The sequence below is a fragment of the Mesoplodon densirostris genome, chromosome 12 (genome assembly GCF_025265405.1).
Source record: "Mesoplodon densirostris isolate mMesDen1 chromosome 12, mMesDen1 primary haplotype, whole genome shotgun sequence".
Taxonomy (NCBI): Eukaryota; Metazoa; Chordata; class Mammalia; order Artiodactyla; family Ziphiidae; genus Mesoplodon; species Mesoplodon densirostris.
This window is the reverse complement of record NC_082672.1, coordinates 13,185,153-13,204,723: the sequence shown is the minus strand read 5'-3', so window position 1 is coordinate 13,204,723 and position 19,571 is coordinate 13,185,153. Positions and strand designations below refer to the sequence as shown.

The window sequence follows — 19,571 nt, the reverse complement described above, 5'->3', positions numbered from 1 at the left end:
AGCTAAAATAGACCAGAAAAGTCAATGACATTGAATCTAAATGAACTCCACATTTTTAGCCACGAACTTGTCCTTCCTCAATTTTCATATTATTTTCCCAGTCTCCCCAGGCTCCAAAACTTGGAGTCATTCTTATTTTAGCTTCAAATGTTTTGTGTCCTATATCAAGTACTCAACACACCTTGCCCTTTCGTATTGTGTAGTGTGTCCCAAATTTTCAGTTTCCCCTCTACTCTAGGAGTTCCTGTCTCAATACTTGCATTCTGTCACCATCTCTTAACTGACCCTCTGAAAACTCCTTTATTCTCCAATACATCCCCTTTATTACTGCTTGGTTAGTATTTTCACATGCCAATTTCATGAGATCAACTTCAGACTCAAGAATCTGCAGTGGCTCCCTACTGCCTACTGGATCAAATCCACATTCCTACCCTGTGCATTTGAGACCCCATTTACCAGCCCTGGCTCACCTCTAAATGGAGAAGCCATGCAGCCCAGGAAATAGCCTGGCTTCGGTGTTGGTGGATCTCGTTTTTAATCCCAGCCCTGCCATATACTCGTTATGCTACTTTGAGCAAGTTACTTAAATTCCCCGAGCTTCATTAAACTCCCTTGAAAAATGGGAATAATACAATCTCTCTTGCCAGGTTATTATGAGAATTCAATATAATGCCTAAAACAATGGGTTGGCACAGCTCATGTATATTTTCATTCCTTTGTTCACATTAGTCCCCAGACAGGAATGCCCACACACTACCCTCTATCCTTAAAACAAACAAACAAACAAACAAAAACTGCCTTCCAAGGCTGATCTTAAGAGAATCTTCTCCATGAAGACTTTCTACATCCACTGCAACCCACAGGAATAATGTTTTTTGATTGGTGAAAATTATGTTTATCTAGTAAAGAAGGCTGGCCTCTTTGACCAAGGAAATCATGCAGCTTTGGAAGATGATAAGAAAAGAAAAAACACACCTTCCTAGGTAGAAAGGAGAAAGAATCTTCCAGGAATAAAAGTTGCTTGGCAGAACTCTCTCACATTCGACCCAAAATATTTTCCTTACCCCTGGAATTTCCAGAATTCATCTGTATTGTTCAATCTCGGAGCCATTTTTTTCACCAACTTTTCTTTGATCATGTCACTTACATAGGTCTTTTCCTCTCCACCAGTCTGTAAGTTCTTAAGACAGAAGAACTGTAGTCTCTCATTTATTTTTAATTCTACGTTTACAACAGTTAGCCCAAATTATTTTTAAGTCCTCGATAAATACTGGTGGAAGGATATGTAGGTGGGTGGGTAGGTGGATGAATGGATGGATGGATGATAAACTTTTCATGTTGGGCTCACTTAAGAAGAGACTTTTAATAACTATTATCTGTAACTAATATTAAACTGTGCTTTGTAATTAAAGCCTAAATTGTTCAGGCAATGCCTCCAAGTTGTATACCAGCATAATGCATTTGTTCCCTTGATGTATTTTGATAGCTCACATGTGCTCTTGGATAAAGTAAGAAGATACACCACTAAGATGAGTAAATGCTCCTTGAGTAGAAACATTTAAGAACCTCACTGATTTTAACTGGGTTGTATAACATAATAATATGTATAATGTTTACCATATGATTGGTCTTGGGTATAAATAAAATCCACAATATATTTCCCAAGGAACTATGCTAAATTTTAATTAAGAATTCTTAGAAAAGAAAAATAAGAAGTTATAGCAAAAGACGGAAATCTAAAAACTGTAAGATATAAGATAGTTTTAACAAGTAAGTAATCACATCTTAAGGACCTATACTGTCACTATTTCACAGCAACATGCCTGAAGGAAAACAATAATTCAGAACTTTGCTTCTCCTTCTCCAGAGAGAAGATATTGATCACAAACATCAGTCTCCAGCTGTGCCTGAAATCCAGGTGAAATGCTAGAATGGAGGGAATTCCCTGGGAAACCTTTCTCTCTTTCAACGTTTCTGCCCCCAGCCTGGTGATCTGGATGAATGAACCCTTGTTTTCAGCCAGAGGCCATGGCTAGAAAGAATCTAATAAAATAAACTCTGATAAGATGTTAGCAAAACGGGAACTGCTGTGTGGGACCTATTTGGGACCATGGAGCCCTTCTAGCAAATCTCAAATTGGACCTTTTCCTGTATTTTTAAGAATGGATGTGACTATACGTGACTATTTTTAAAAGAGACATAGTTTTGCTGGAAAATTATTTTCTAGCAAAAGCAGTCCTGGGACATTCTCTGGCACTGAGGCAAAGTGGCTGTCTGCAATCCAAGAAGAGAGCCCTCACTAGGAATCAACCATGCTGGCACCCTAACCTTGGGACTTCCAAGCCTTCAGAACTGTGAGGGAAAAAAAACTGTTATTTAATCCACCCAGTTTATGGTAGATTCTTCTGGCATTCAGATCTTAAAAGGGAGAAGGTCTTGAGTTTCTGTAAGACTCACTGGTTATAACTGTCTCTTGCTGGAAAAGATCATCTTTCACTAGAGAAATGGAAGTATAATCTTCACCTGCTTAATGGGAACAATCCCCAACTCATTCGTTGCCTGAATGTAAAACACAACAACAAAATAAGATACCTTCACTCTAACAAGAATTTAGCAAATCATACCAAGGATTGTGCTGTGTAATATGAGGGATAGAAGAAGGAAGACAGTAGTCCACATAATTTTAAAACAGATTTTTTTTTCCCTCCATATAATTTGAAAGCTCCTTCATTCAACTCTGACAAAGACAGGGGAGATTGGTTCAAGATGGCAGAGTAGAAGGATGTACTCTCGCTCCCTCTTGCAGGAACATGAGAATCACAACTAACTGCTGAACAGTCATCGACAGAAAGACACTGGAACTCACCAAAAAGATACCCCACATCCAAAGACAAAGGAGAAGCCACAAAGAGATGGTATGAGGGGCGCAATCACAATGAAGTCAAGTCCCATAACTGCTGGGTGGGTGACTCACAAACTGGAGAACACTTATACCACAGAGGTCCACCAACTGGGGTGAAGGTTCTGAGCCCCACGTAAGGCTTCCCAATCTGGGGGTCCGGGACTGGGAGGAGGAATTCGTAGAGAATCAGACTTTGAAGGCTAGTGGGATCTGACTGAAGGACTTTGACAGGACTGCGGGAAGCAGAGACTCCACTCTTGGAGGGCATACAAACAAAGTAGTGTGCTCATCAGGACCCAGGGGAAGGAGCAGTGACCCCAAGGGACACAGAACCAGACCTACCTGCTAGTGTTGGAGAGTCTTCTGCAGAGGTGGAGAGTGGATGTGTGTTACTGTGAGGACAAGGACACTGGCAGCAGAAGTTCTAGGAAGTACTCCTTGTCATGAGCCCTCCCAGACTCTGCCATTAGCCCCACCAAAGAGCCCAGGTAGGCTCCAGTGTTGCGTCGCCTCAGGCCAAACAACCAACAGGGAGGGAACCCAGCCCCACCCATCAGCAGACAAGTGGATTAAAGTTTAACTGAGCTCTGCCCACCAAAGTAACAACCAGCTCTATCCACCACCAGTCCCTCCCATCAGGAAGCTTGCACAAGCCTCTTAGATAGCCTCATCCACCAGAGGGCAGACAGCAGAAGCAAGAAAAACTACAATCCTTCAGTCTGTGGAACAAAAACCACATTCACAGAAAGGTACAAGGTGAAAAGGCAGAGGGTTATGTACCAGATGAAGGAACAAGATAAAACCCCAGAAAAACAACTAAATGAAGTGGTGATAGGCAACCTTCCAGAAAAAGGAATTCAGAATAATGATAGTGAAGATGATCCAGGACCTCAGAAAAAGAATGGAGGCAAAGATTGAGAAGATGCAAGAAATGTTTCACAAAGATCTAGAAGAATTAAAGAACAAACAGAGATGAACAACACAATAACTGAAAAGAAAAATACACTAGAAGGAATGAATAGCAGAATAACTGAGGCAGAAGAATGGATACATGACCTGGAAGACAGAATGGTAGAATTCATTGCTGTGGAACAGAATAAAGAAAAAAGAATGAAAGGAAATGAAGACAGCCTAAGAGACCTCTGGGACAACATTAAACGCAGCAACATTCGCATTACAGGGTTCCCAGAAGGAGAAGAGAGAGAGAAAGGACCCAAGAAAATATTTGAAGAGATTATAGTCGAAAACTTCCCTAACATGGGAAAGAAAATAGCCACCCAAGTCCAGGAACTGCAGAAAGTCACATACAGGATAAACCCAAGGAGAAACGCGCCGAGACACATAGTAATCAAATTAGCAAAAATTAAAGACAAAGAAAAATTATTGAAAGCAGGAAGGGAAAAACGACAAATAACATAGAAGGGAAATCCCATAAAGTTAGCTGATTTCTCAACAGAAACTCTACAAGCCAGAAGGGAGTGGCATGATATACTTAAAGTGATGAAAGGAAGAACCTACAACCAAGATTACTCTACCGGCAAGGATCTCATTCAGATTCAATGGAGAAATCAAAAGCTTTACAGACAAGCAAAAGCTAAAAGAATTCAGCACCACCAAACCAGTTCTACAACAAATGCTAAAGGAACTTCTCTAAGTGGGAAACACAAAAGAAAAGGACCTACAAAAACAAACCCAAAACAGTTAAGAAAATGGTCACAGGAACATACATATCGATAATTACCTTAAATGTGAAAGCATTAAATGCTCCAACCAGAAGACACAGGCTTGTTGAATGGACACAAAAACAAGATCCATATATACACTATCAAAAAGACACCCACTTCAGACCTAGGGACACATTCAGACTGAAAGTGAGGGGATGGAAAAAGATATTCCATGCAAATGGAAATGAAAAGTAAGCTGGAGTAGCAATATTCATTTCAGATAAAATAAATTTTAAAATAAAGAATGTTACAAGCGACAAGGAAGGACACTACATAATGATCAAGGGATCAATTGAAGAAGAAGATATCACAATTATAAATATATATGCACCCAATATAGGAGCACTTCAATACATAAGGCAACTGCTAACAGCTATAAAAGAGGAAATCGACAGTAACACAATAATAGTGGGGACATTAACACCTCACTTACACCATGGACAGATCATCCAAACAGAAAATTAACGAGGAAAAACAAGCTTTAAATGACACAATAGACCAGATACATTTAATTGATACTTATAGGACATTCCATCCAAAAACAGCAGATTACACTTTTTTCTCAAGTGCACACAGAACATTCTCCAGGATAGATCACAAAGCTTGATCAAAAAATTGTGATCTATCTTGGGTCACAAATCAAGCCTCAGTAAATTTAAGAAAACTGAAATCATATCAAGCATCTTTTCTGACCACAATGCTGTGAGATTAGAAATCAATTACAGGGGAAAAAAACGTAAAGAACACAAACATATGGAGACTAAACAATACGATACTAAATAACCAAGAGATCACTGAAGAAATCAAAGAGGAAATAAAAAAATACCTGGAGACAAATGACAATGAAAACATGATGATCCAAAACCTATGGGATGCAGCAAAAGCAGTTCTAAGAGGGGAGTTTATAGCTATACAAGCCTACTTCAAGAAACAAGAAAAATCTCAAATAAACAATCTAACCTTACACCTGAAGGAACTAGAGAAAGAAGAACAAACAAAACCCAAAGTTAGCAGAAGGAAAGAAATCATAAAGATCACAGCAGAAATAAATGAAATAGAAACAAAGAAAATGATAGCAAAGATAAATAAAAGTAAAAGCTGGTTATTTGAGAAGATAAACAAAATTGATAAACCATTAGTCAGACTCATCAAGAAAAAGAGGGACAGGACTCAAATCAATAAAATTAGAAATGAAAAAGAAGTTACAACAGACATTGCAGAAATACAAAGCATCCTAAGAGACTACTACAAGCAACTCTATGCCAATAAAATGCACAACCTGGAAGAAATGGACAAATTCTTAGAAAGGTATAACCTTCCAAGACTGAACCAGGAAGAAATAGAAAATATGAACAGACCAATCACAAGTAATGAAATTGAAACTGTGATTAAAAATCTTCCAACAAACAAACATCCAGGACCAGATGGCTTCACAGGTGAATTCAATCAAACATTTAGAGAAGAGCTAACATCCATCCTTCTCAAACTCTTCCAGAAACTTGCAGAGGAAGTAACACTCCCAAACTCATTCTGAGGCCAACATCACCCTGACACCAAAACCAGACAAAGATACTACAAAAAAAGACCCAACATCACTGATGAATATAGATGCAAAAATCCTCAACAAAATGCTAGCAAACAGAATCCAACAGCACATTAAAAGGAACATACACCATGATCAAGTGGGATTTATCCCAGGAATGCAAGGATTCTTCAATATATGCAAATCAATCAACGTGATACACCATATTAACAAACTGAAGGAGAAAAACCATATGATCATCTCAATAGATGCAGAAAAGGCTTTTGAAAAATTCAACACCCATTTATGATCAAAACTCTCCAGAAAGTGGGCATAGAGGGAACCAACCTCAACATAATAAAGACCATATATGACAAACCCACAGCAAACATCATTCTCAATAGTGAAAAACTGAAAGCATTTCCTCTAAGATCAGGAACAAGACAAGGATGTCCACTCTTACCACTACTATTCAACATAGTTTGGGAAGTCCTAGCCATGGCAATCAGAGAAGAAAAAGAAATAAAAGGAATACAAATTGGAAAAGAAGAAGTAAAACTGTCACTGTTGGCAGATTACATGATACTATACATAGAGAATCCTAAAGATGCTACCAGAAAACTACTAGAGCTAATCAATGAATTTGGTAAAGTAGCAGGATACAAAATTAATGCACAGAAATCTCTGGCATTCCTATACACTAATGATGAAAAATCTGAAAGAGAAATTAAGGAAACACTCCCATTTACCACTGCAACAAAAAGAATAAAATACCTAGGAATAAACCTACCTGGGAGACAAAAGACCTGTATGCAGAAAACTATAAGACACTGTTGAAAGAAATTAAAGATGATACCAACAGATGGAGAGATATACCATGTTCTTGGATTGGAAGAATCAATATTGTGAAAATGACTATACTACCCAAAGCAATCTACAGATTCAATGCAATCCCTATCAAATTACCAATGGAATTTTTTACAGAACTAGAACAAAAAATCTTAAAATTTGTATGGAGACAAAAAAGACCCTGAATAGCCAAAGCAGTCTTGAGGGAAAAAAACGAAGCTAGAGGAATCAGACGCCCTGACTTCAGACTATACTACAAAGCTAGAGTAATCAAAACAATATGGTACTGGCACAAAAACAGAAGTGTAGATCAATGGAACAGGATAGAAAGCCCAGAGATAAACCCATGCACCTATGGTCAACTAATCTATGACAAAGGAGGCAATGACATGCAATGGAGAAAAGACAGTCTCTTCAATAAGTGGTGCTGGGAAAACTGGACAGCTACATGTAAAAGAATGAAATTAGAACACTCCTTAACACCATATATAAAAATAAAGTCAAAATGGATTAGAGACCTAAATGTAAGACCGGACACTATAAAACTCTTAGAGGAAAACATAGGAAGAACACTCTGAATAAATCACAGCAAGATCTTTTTTGATCCACCTCCTAGAGTAATGGAAATAAAAACAAAAATAAACAAATGGGACCTAATGAAACTTAAAAGCTTTTGCAAAGCAAAGGAAACTACAAACAAGACGAAAAGACAACCTCAGAATGGGAAAAAATATTTGCAAATGAATCAACGGACAAAGGATTAATCTCCAAAATATATAAACAGCTCATGCAGCTCAATATTAAAAAAACAAACAATCCAGTCCAAAAATGGGCAGAAGACCTAAATAGACACTTCTGCAAAGAAGCCATACAGATGGCCAAGAAGCATATGAAAAGCTGCTCAACATCACTAATTATCAGAGAAGTGCAAATCAAAACTACAATGAGGTATCACTTCACACCAGTTAGAATGGGCTTCATTAGAAAATCTACAAACAACAAATGCTGGAGAGGGTGTGGAGAAAACAGAACCCTCTTGCACTGTTGGTGGGAATGTAAATTGATACAGCCACTATGGAGAACAGTAGGGAGGTTCCTTAAAAAACTAAAAATAGAATTACCATATGATCCAGCAATCCCACTACTGGGCATATACCCTGAGAAAACCATAAATCAAAAAGAGACATGCATCCCAATGTTCACTGCTGTGCTATTTACAATAGCCAGTACATGGAAGCAACCTAAATGCCCACTGACAGACGAATGGGTAAAGAAGATGTGGTACATATATACAATGGAATATTACTTAGCCATAAAAAGGAACGAAATTGGGTCATTTGTAGAGACATGGATGAATCTAGAGACTGTCATACAGAGTGAAATAAGTCAGAAGGAGAAAAACAAATATCATATATTAACACGTATATGTGGAACCTAGAAGAATGGTACAGGTGAACCCGTTTGCAGGCAGAAATAGAGACACAGATGGAGAGAACAAACGTATGGACACCAAGGGGGGAAACTGGAGGGGCTGGGGTGGTGGTGTAATGAATTGGGAAATTGAGATTGACATGTATACACTGATTTGTATAAAATGGATGACTAATAAGAACCTCCTGTATAAAAATAAATTAAATTAATTTTTTTAAAAAAGCAGTCCTTATTCACCATCCCATTTCTCAAAATTCCCATGGGTAAGGTAAATGCTGATGATTCCTAAATCTGATTTATTTATGAAATCAACAAATATTACTTGAGTGCCTAGGAAGTATCAGACACTACCTAAGGTGCTAAAGATATACTACGGTCTTTCCCTACAGAGATTATTATCAATTATGGAAAACAGCAAGTCTAACAACATGTACGAAAGAGGAAGAGAAGTGTATACGTATAGGTTGCTATGGGAGAAGAAGAGGCAGCCTAATTTGGGTCAGAGGAAAGGTAAGAACACCTCGAGGATGCGCTATTTAAACTAAGATTTGACTTATGAGGAGGAATAAGCTTGATGGAATTGGGTGGGAGAAAGACTGTACAGCATGAAGGCAAAGAGCTTTCTGAGCTGAAAAACAGCATATGCAAAGCCTTAAAGAGACAGCCGGCATATAGGACAGTAATAAGGAATTAAATGCAGTTCTGTAGTTGAAGCTTGGGTGGAGGTGGGGAAGCTGGGGAAGTAAGATAGGTACAGGTCAGGAGACGCCCAGGAGCCAGGAAATGAACTGGTACTTTATCTAGAGGCAAAGGAAAACAATTGTGTGGATTTCAATCCAGGATTTTAAGCAGCCTGGATTTTTAAGTCTGTTCAACTTGAATATGGTTTTGTAAGACATGGCATAAATTCTTGTGTGCTGCATCTCATTCTATGCACATAATATGGGGTGTGAAAAATAGTAGATGACTGTCTGGATTTGACCTTTCTCAAGGAAATCTGGGTAGTACTTTTTAAAGCAGCAGAGAGTGATGGAAGAAGGCAGTACACCATGCGTCAGTTACTAGGTAACAGCAATGACAAAACGCTGAGAGAGGTGAGGGCGATGTCTCCTCAGGTTGTGTCAGGGAACAAGAGAGACAAGCAAGGGGATCCCATGAGCTCACTTGTACTTGCACATAAGAACGGCCCCACGTTTCCCTTCTAGAGTTGTTCTCTCCAAACCCCGTTGAATGCAGACAATAGGGGAGTTGAACCACATCATTTATCCTGGTCCCTGCATGGAGTCAGGTTGGCATATGGCAACAACCGGGGGCTGAAGAGTCAAAGGGGCTAAAGAGGATCTATTTGACCCTCTTCCCTTAGGTCACTTGGGTCACTTGGAGAATGTACACAAGTTCTATGAGTCTCAGCCTTCCCAACTTTCTAAACGTGGTGACAATTGCTACCTTGGAGAGTATTTTGGAGAAGTTAAGAAGAGTGTGTATGAAAGGTACCTCGACTCTCCCTTGACATATGGTAGGCGAAGGTGCCTCGATAAGAGGTGGTTCTGGCTGTGATGCTGTCAGCTCCGTTACCATATGAGGAAGAATGGGGAACAGGGAAGGTAGAAGAAACAGAAGTTTGTTCATGAGACGTTGGTGCCTTGGGAGCTACCTTATTGAATCTGAATTCCTTGAGTGGCAGAAAGTAAATAAATATTCTCAGCCTGAGGGTATGTGTTCGGCAATTATTTCACAGTTGATATTCACACAGATAGCAGGACTATGACTGTTAATTAAGTATTCACTGAGTAGCCTTTTTTCCCCCAAACAAACATATAATTAAGATGCCAGAGTGTGTGTGTGTGTGTGTGTGTGTGTGTGTAGAGATTATTCCTCTGGAACACAGTCATAGAATTAGGAAGTTGAAAGGGTCCTTCTGTTATATACCACAAGTTTAATAGAATAATTCTGTGGCCAAATAACAGTGAAATTATTCTCCATTCAATGTTTCTAATCTAATTCTATTCGAGTACGTGATTTGCTATGTGAATATTGCTTTATCTGTTTGCATGACAGCAAGTGAGGCCAGGGGTGCCCAAGGGGGTCTGATGCTCTCTCCTGTTCCTCTTTCTAATCTAGTCTCAGTCAACAGTGCTGCTCCCGGTGGAAGCATGAGATTCCTAATGCCTAAAATAGGTATTTCATTGCTCTTCTAAGAGAAACTTAAGCCAAATGAACTTATGAAGCCAAATAAGCCAAATCTGTAACTATGTGTGGTTCAGAGGGGACTCGATTCCATGAAGACAGGAACAGCACCAGAACATACGTGCAGAATAATGTGACTGAATGAGAAAATTAATTCTATGCTTATATCTGAGTTTTGTTACTTCCCACAGATGTGTCATGCTCCCTCAGTACCCAATCCTTCCAACAGCCTCGGAAAATTCCTAGAGAGCTATTAAAAGGTAAATCAGTAAGCCCTCTCGTTTCATAGAAGATGCAAACTATCACTTGCACAACTAACCAAAAGCAAGAGCCTAAAATATTATAAATGAGAGGGAGAAAGTTATATTAACCACAATTAATTAACCTTCGTTAAGAAGGAAGCTGTATTTGTTCAGGAAAAATCCCTTAGGATAGAAGGTGAGACCTCCAGCTCCAGTTTGCCTTAATTTGGGTAAAACTATTCCATGCTAGACAAGATGGTAAATGTATCCAGGAGGGGAGAAGAAAAGAGAGAAGAAGAAGATAGTGAAAGACTGCATACTCTGCAAGGTGTTTCTTTCTTGTGAAGCTCCCAAATATTTGATAAAATTGTTAAAACTCACCAAAAGCTCAAAAATATATTTTTTTATAAAACTCAGTGAGAATTTTGTACCATGTTTTGGGTGAAACCAAATCTGTAAGCTTGGGAACGGGGGACGGGGGAGGGGGAGTACAGAGAAAAGCACAGGGGAGGATGCTTATTCCAGGGCACTGGAATTGGATTTGGGTCCAGTTTAATCAAATCCTTACAGGACAGGTGCCTTGGGTTATGTGGGTACACAATTTTTTGATTAGTGGCCAGTGAATGTAAATTTATCAACTAAAAATTTCACCCACAAACTACACGGGGCACTTATTTTACATTTATAAAGTTATTTGCCCTAAAGCTCTGTTGCTTGAGAGATGGGCATACCCAAGTCATTTTAAAAGAATGGTGTCACATAAAAAGAATTTTTCTGGCTTGTGGTCAATTTTTAAATGATTTTCCCTTAATGGATTAAAGGACATCCATTGCTGACCTTCACTCTACCACAAAGAGAAACTCAGGCTCTCCTGAGATCAGCAAATGGCTACTCGGTGTTCGTGGAGAGAGTTCCTTTGTGAGAGGTCTCTACTCAATATTCAACAAATAGCGTTGTTTTCAGAATGTTTCAAGCCAGGAAAGATCAGTACACATTTTAACAGTAACTTTATTTGCAGCCCTTTCCAAAAGAAACCTCGCCTGCAAAGCAGACCACAAAAGTGAAGTGCCTATTACAGGATAAATTAGGCAGCTTTCTTATCAAGTGTTGTCCAAGCATCATTAGTTTAATGCCTTCACTGTACATGCCAAAGAACAAGAGATGACAGTCACCAACGCAATGCTGGCACACAGGTTAGCGATTCCAAAACCAACCCACCTGATAGAGAAGGTCAGAGGAAAAGAAGATAATAAAGGAGGAGAAAAGAAAATAGCTTCCTGTGGACTGAATCCATTTACACCCCAATAGGTCTTAAAGTTGAGTCCCATTTTTTTAGTAGAGCTCTTAACAATGTCAAGTTCCCATATCAGGTGCTGTCCAAGGAAATCCTGAAATGATTAGCATCATGGAAGAGTAACATTAACAGGCCCTGAAATCCTCCTTCAATAAGGATATATATTTCGATGCCCCTCTTCAACCAAAGATTAGTCAAGCAGGATGGTTTTCTCCTCCATCAAGTGTAATAGAATAACCTACATATCTACAGAAACAGTTTCTAGAACTTATTTGTTTCTTTGCTCTGTTCCAAGTCCCAGAAATAAAAATGGTCTTTCCCATGGGGATCACCTGTTCCACAATGATCTTGGACCCACCCTTTGTTAAAGAGTCCTGGGACAGGAGGAAGACAGTGGACTCACCATTTGATTGCTGTACCAGTACAGAGATGATCCCTTCAGGACCACCCAGAACTTTTTCCATTTGTTGCCTAGGAAAGTTCCTCTTTCCTTTTTCTTACATAGCCACCCTTGGCAGTCAGCGTGCCCCAGGTCTTTACATGATATCCTCCTCCGACTCATGGTGAAAAAACCTGCAACAATTATGTGAAAAAGGTAGGTAACATCGTACCCCGATGTATGTGACAGACTGAAAGATAACTGTTCGCTGTTTACCTCCAGGAAGTTGGATTTTTGTACCAAGATTTATGCAAAGCAAATGCAAAAAGAAAGTAATTTATCGATTTTATTTTTAACCATTCATTTGGTGCTTAGAAGGTACAAGATATGATCAAAGAAACAGTGAGACTCACATGCAAGTGTTAGTCTAAGAATATTCTTCAATGGAATAAGCTGAAAACATGAAAATCATGAGTCTGGCAGGCACATCACTGCACTAACACAGCTCGTTTCAACAATAATAGCAGTAGTTATGCAAGAGATGCAAAAGGGTTAATGCCCACCTAGAAACACGGCCACTTCCCCGACTCAGTGCCAGTCTTTCTAAGCTCTATTGACATACCACGGGGATTAATCCAAATGAACAGCATGTCGTTATTTCTTAAAATCGATCCAAAAGAACCCCAAATTAATCTGCCATCCATCTTCTGATATTAGCATTAAGACAGACAAAAATCAGATCCTAAAGAAGGCATCCAGGAGAAAGGGCACTCACACACACAAACGGGATAAAGAAACAAAAGATCTAATTACCTTTAGTTTTCTTTCTCTGCTTCTGACGCAAGGGAACCTGCTGGAAATGCAGGAAGGAAAGAAAAGAGGAAATTTCTGATTGTGTTGTAACATTTGTAACGAGAGAAACAGGGAGGAGGTGGCAGTATGTATGAGCAGGATGGAAGCTAAAAAAAAAAACTCTCCAAGCAGAGCTAAAGGGGAGCTACTAGCTGAGGCACAAAATGTGCTAATTAGAATCAATAGACATGGAGCTGCACCTGAAAAAAATATGTAACAGCATTTATCACTAATGTTTCCTGTTTCCACCCACAGGCATCTTTCTCACTACCGCTTTAGTTATGACAGGACACCGTTCACTCAAGTTCTTAAAAATAATAAAAATATTTCCCTTTTTATTTTTTGTGAGAGAAGACAAAATTATGTTGTGCTTCTTTTTGTGCCGTTTCTAAATAACAGCAGTTATTTAAATAAACCTGCAAGATAACCATTGCAATGTCGCAATACTACAGGTTCACATCAGATTGTTAAATTTATGGTCCTGCTAACACCATGGGGTTGCATCTAAGTCACATGAAGTAAACATCCCAGAAAAAAGAAGTTCCACAACCTCTTTTGGTGAGATCTAAGTACCTATCAACCCTCCTTATCAGGAAATTCTTATTTACATCTAGATTTAAGTTACATATTGCCTTAAGTATCTCTGAATGTTTCTCATATGTTTTATGGAAGATAAATTAATTGCCAATTTCTATTTGACATTAGCTCTTCAAATATTCAAATCAGACAAAAGACAATCTGAAATACATGTTTTTCACAATACATTTTAAACAATTCATGTAAAATCATCAGACTATCAGCAAAAATAGAAAACAAAAAAAATGCTTTCAATGGCTTTGTATGTGTGTGCAGAGAGAGAAACATTTTAGATTAAAGAAGTTTCATTTTTTCCTCCACAATATCTAAACCGAATTTAGTCAAGTTTAATTGATTTAATCTTTTCTGGTAACAAGTGGAGAATTTGAAAAACATTGTACATAATTGAAAAGCAGTTCTAAAAACTGGTATGCAATCTTATTACAAGATTTTATAATGTTATTTTAGATGCACCTGGCTAGTATTCTCCATATCTAACTATTGATCTAATAGCTACAATGGTTCTACAATATGTTTGAAGAGGGAATATGACAGAGTGGAAATAAAATGGGATTTTAAAATCCAGAGGCCTGAAATCAACTCACGGTTGTCATACATAGTAGCTGTGTTACTCAGGGAAAAATCAGTTTATTATTCAAAACCAACTTCCTCATTTGTAAAATCAAGATATTTATAATAATTCCAATCCTGTAGGTCTCAAAAATATTTAACAAGATTGTACCTGAAAGTGCACTAAAAACTAAAAATACTTTATGTGACTATGTACTATAATACATGATTATAGATATAAACAAGTACTTCATATCTAATAAACAAAAATTTCCTAGTGATTTTCAAGATAGGTAGGATTTGTATTTCCTTCAGCAACAATGATGAAGTTAAAGTGCTTAAATTGTATTTCCTGGGAAATCCCGTACCGACTTTTTATTTTACAAATGTTAGAAGAAAATTTTATTCCTGAAGAAATTAATCGTCCTTGTGAAAAAAGGACATGACAAAGGCAATAATTGCTCTAAATTTTAGTCAAGAGTAGACATGCTAGAGTCACGACACACAACTAAAATTTAGGCATTTTTGACCAAGTTCCAGTCCCAGCTCCACTTCATAAGATATCTCCCACACTGACCTGCATCTCGGTCTAAAATTCCCACCATCCCCTCAAAAGGTCTCCTGGAGTCTTTTCTATAGGCAATTATCTGAGGTCAGCAAAACCTATTAACAAAATATATTAGCCCAAATATCTTATTGGCATAATGTATACCATTTGGATAGCTAGAACTTAGTTGAGAGCCAGGACTAAAGGTGAAGAAGAGAGTAAGTCAATTTAGATCGTGGGAACACTTTTAGAAAATCTGGGCTCCAGGAGACCCCAGGAAGTACTCAAGACAAACTAAGAACCAGGGGAATAGGAAGAAAAGGGAGTTGTAGACAGAGGCATTCCTAGAGCGTTCTGGCCCCATCAGAACAAGGTAAATCACATTAGCTCATACAAAAAGAGCAGCTCTGATAAGAAGAGAGAGAGGAAGTAGGAGAGGACAGCTGTAGGATCTGTAAAGGGAAGCATCACCCACTCCAAGCCTCCTGACTGGGAGTCAGTGAGTCTCCTCCATCCATCGCTTATGGACTCCCAGTGCAGCAAGGGCTCTCCAGCTCTACCAGCCAACCGTACGGCTGGTTCTAGAGAAAGCCCCCTATCAAACTGTAGGCTCTATCTCAACTTTGCCCCAAACCAGGGCTCCATCTATGCTAGATTCTTGCACCTGGGCTGGATGAGAAGTGGGGCTCTAAGCAGGACAATACCTCAAGCAATGTGAGTGCCCAACACCCAGAGGACTTTATTCAGACTTTTTTAAAGGGGGGCAGGGAGTTTGGTCATTGAGTCTGCCCTCCTCAGACAGTACTTCTCCTAAGGCAAATTATCATAAAATCTGTATAACTGTTCAAACTCTTTCCCCCAACCAGAAGCAGAACTGCATATTATAGAAACGACAAATTAGAGAGAATTTCAGTTTCACTTGAAATATATGAATTTGAAACCTAAACTGGTTTACATGAAAAAATGAAAACAATCTTGAGAACTTTAGTGAATTTGAGATACATCTAACCCCTCACAACAGGAAATGGAACCCACGAACTAGTCAGTTTCATAAAGATCTTACATGTGGTTTATTTCACTAGGTGAGTGACAAAAAGCCAAGCAAGCAGTGTGCGTTTTATGAGACAGTTTTTCAATAGGGAATTAAAACAATCATAACAAATATCCGAAGCCTAATAAGATATTTTTCTCACACAATTTTCTACCCATTGGCATGTTGCAGGTAAAACTGAAGAATTACTCTAAATTCTGAATTTGCCCTAACTTGGTTCTAAAACTTGAGAAAATTTTCTCTTTTAAATAAATATTTCCTTTTTATTGAAAAAGACTATTTTTCTTTTACTTTTTAAGGTGGTTAAAAAATTCACTTGGTCATTAATCACTCAAAATCACACGTTGTATAAACTTAAAAAGGAACCAGTGTAAAATATACAAATGGACCTCCTCTGATATTGAATGATGGTGCTCACAACCAAGATCAGGGTAATTATTATATTGACTTCTAATATATATAGTAATTATTAACTCTTACAGGTACAATTTACCCCCCATGATATATTAAAATTCACCATAAAGTGGTTTGTCATTACATCAAACTTCACAATGGTCCTGGTATTAAGCAATTATATAGTGTTATGCTAGTCTTGATTTGTGGCATTTACCCAAGTTCCATGGTGTAAAACCTCACGATTGCCAATTTTACCACTACTTTAATGAAGCCACAAAAATTCCTAAATATTTTAGATCCAAGCCAGCTCCAGCTGATAAAGCTATTAGGCATGTTTCTCCACAAACAACTTTGCCCCACAAACACCTTTGCCCCACAAACATCTTTCCTCCTTCCTGGCAAATTAAACTCAACTTTGTAAAGAGAATTTTAAAGCTTTTATATATTAAAATTTTACCTGTAAAAATACATGAAAAACTTGCTTAGTTTTTTTCAGAAGGCTAACCACTTTAATATTACTTAATAAGTTAATATGAAAAGAAAATCTCTATTAGTGAAAAATGAAGACAGATAAGAGACTTTATAATAACAATAGACAGTAATTGAAAACAATGATAGCTAAGAAATATATATAAAGCTTATACTCATATAATGTTTGCCATAGGGCAGTCACTGCTCTGAGTCTTCTCATAAACACCTGGATTGAATGCTCACAACATTTATGGCTTAGGTGCTATTATAATGCACATTTTACAGGTGAGGAAATGGAAGCAAACGGAGGTTCAGTATTGTGCCCAAAGTCACAAAAGTAAATGGTAAAAGGCAAGTATTTGTTTCAAGAGTAAAATTCACAAAGTAGTAGCCTTTAAGGTATTTGCTTTGGTTGTTGATGTTGTATAAAGGAGGAGGACAGGGAAGCAAGGACTAGAGTCTGAGGGGAAGCTGGAAGCAATGGCACTTTCTACACAGAAGAGAAATTCGAGAAATATTATAAAAGAGGGACTAGGGAGAGGGAGAAGAAGAAAGAGAGAGGAGAAAAGGAAGGACGGACAGGGAGCTGAGGGGGAAGAGGAGGAGGAATTTAGAACCTGGAAAGTGAGGGAGAGCAACGTGCCAGGGAACGAGTTTCCAGCTTAAGCAATGGGATAAATGACATCAATATAGAGGACACGGTCCTATATACTGAATTATAATATATTCAGTAATCAACATATTGGGTTTGATGTACACAAGAGGCATCTGATGGAAACAGTCAGTATATATAGTACTTAAGGGTTTAAGGATTTGGAGGGAATCTGGAATAAAGACATACAATTAGGAATCATCAGTGTACAGGGAGTGGAAGTCTTGAGTTTGGATAAGATAACCCAGATGTGTAGAATGTCAAAGGGTTGAAGTCAGAATCCAAAGGAAGACCAGTATGTTCACACGGAAGCAGCAGGAAAGGTCAGGGAGACTGAGCAGAACAGCAAAGGACAAAAGAAAACCAGGAGAGGAGCTGTCATGGAAGTGAGGGAGAGATGGAAGGGAAAGGTGAGTCCAAACCATTAAATACGACCAGTGTCAAAGGGAAAGAAAAAGCTCCTGGAGACCTTGGCAAAACAGTTTCATTGTCCTCTTGGCTGGAAAACAAATTCCAGTGGGTTGGGGAGGAATGGGAATTAAAGAAGTCAACCCAGCACTGAAGACTAGTCTCACCAGAACCTTGATTGAAAAGAGGAGACATGAGAGTAACAGGCTTTTTTTGTCAGGCTTTAAAATTTTGTTTTTATGTAAAATAAAGTTATACTTGAATTTTGTATTTGAGAGTCTATCTTTCTTAGCATTTCTCAAATCTGTTTTGGACTTTTAAGTTTGCAGAATTGTGAGTGGAAGGGCCTTATGTTCTCTCCCCCTCCCTCTCTCTCTCAGTCTCTCCCTCCCTCTCTGCTCCCCTTTCCCCCATTACAGCCGGGTCTCCCTCCTTATCCGTTTGGACGTTGCCTCCACCTGATGTGGAATCGGTCCTACAATCAGGTCCTGATGCCATCATGGGAATTCCTGCCTATCCAGTTGCTGGTCTGGCTGGTGACTAGGTTTAGCTCCTGATTTTGGTACGTGTCCCTATTCCTCCCTTCTTAGGTCCTCAGGTAGCTTGTGGAATTGTGTAACCCCAGGCAGTGCTTTTCTCTTTTCATCTTTAGCCCCTTTCACGAGTGGGGGAGCTGCTGTTTACCACTGTCATTGAGAAGTGAACGTAGGGGCTTCCCTGGTGGCGCAGCAGTTAAGAATCCGCCTGCCAGTACAGGGGACACGGGTTCCAGCCCTGGTCAGGGAAGATCCCACATGCCGCGGAGCAACTAAGCCCGTGCACCACAACTACTGAGCCTGCACTTTAGAGCCTGCAAGCCACAACTACTGAGCCCGAGAGCCACAACTACTGAAGCCTGCAAGCCACAACTACTGAGCCCGTGAGCCACAACTACTGAAGCCCATGCTCCTAGAGCCTGTGCTCCACAACAAGAGAAGCCACTGCAATGAGAAGCCCGTGCACTGCAGGGAAGAGTAGCGCCTGCTCACCGCAACTAAAGGCCGTGTGCAGCAACCAAGACCCAACACAGCCATAAATAAATAAATAAATAAAATTTAAAAAAATAAGTGACCATAGCTCCTTCATATTTAGCAGAGCATTTTCCCACCTCCCTAACCTGGACCAGGAGGCAAACTGCTTCCTGCCTCCAGATGAGGTAGGTGCCCAACAGGCCGAAGCTTCAGTCATGTTGCCACTTTTTATTTCTGATCCATAGAGATGATTACTGTGTTTTTGAGCCTAACTGTGCTTTTCCTGTTTTCTATGTTTCTCTTTGTCTATCATTGCTCTGTATTTATAGCAGAGTGGAGTGTCTACGTGTGAACCTGCAGGACCATTATTGAATGGAAGCCAGTCATTTCATGTATGAGATTCCATCTTGAAATCACAGTTTAAGTGACAAGCAAGTCCCTTCCCACAGTAGCTTCAATATCCCACCAAGACATCTGTCCAATTCTGCTCCTGGCACCTTAAACTTTT

General features: G+C 39.0%; 1 protein-coding gene across 1 annotated transcript in view; it reads right to left on the bottom strand.

Annotated features, from left to right (window-relative positions):
• IPCEF1 (interaction protein for cytohesin exchange factors 1) overlaps positions 1 to 19,280 on the bottom strand; it is a 79,442-nt gene extending 60,162 nt beyond the window's left edge. The window contains exons 1-3 of the mRNA XM_060114519.1: positions 19,210 to 19,280; positions 13,344 to 13,489; positions 12,555 to 12,724 (exon numbers count right to left, since the gene is read on the bottom strand). Coding sequence (XP_059970502.1) covers positions 12,555 to 12,724; positions 13,344 to 13,489; positions 19,210 to 19,280 — 387 coding nt within the window. The remainder of the gene's footprint in view (positions 1 to 12,554; positions 12,725 to 13,343; positions 13,490 to 19,209) is intronic.
• Between the last annotated feature and the right edge of the window lie 291 nt (positions 19,281 to 19,571).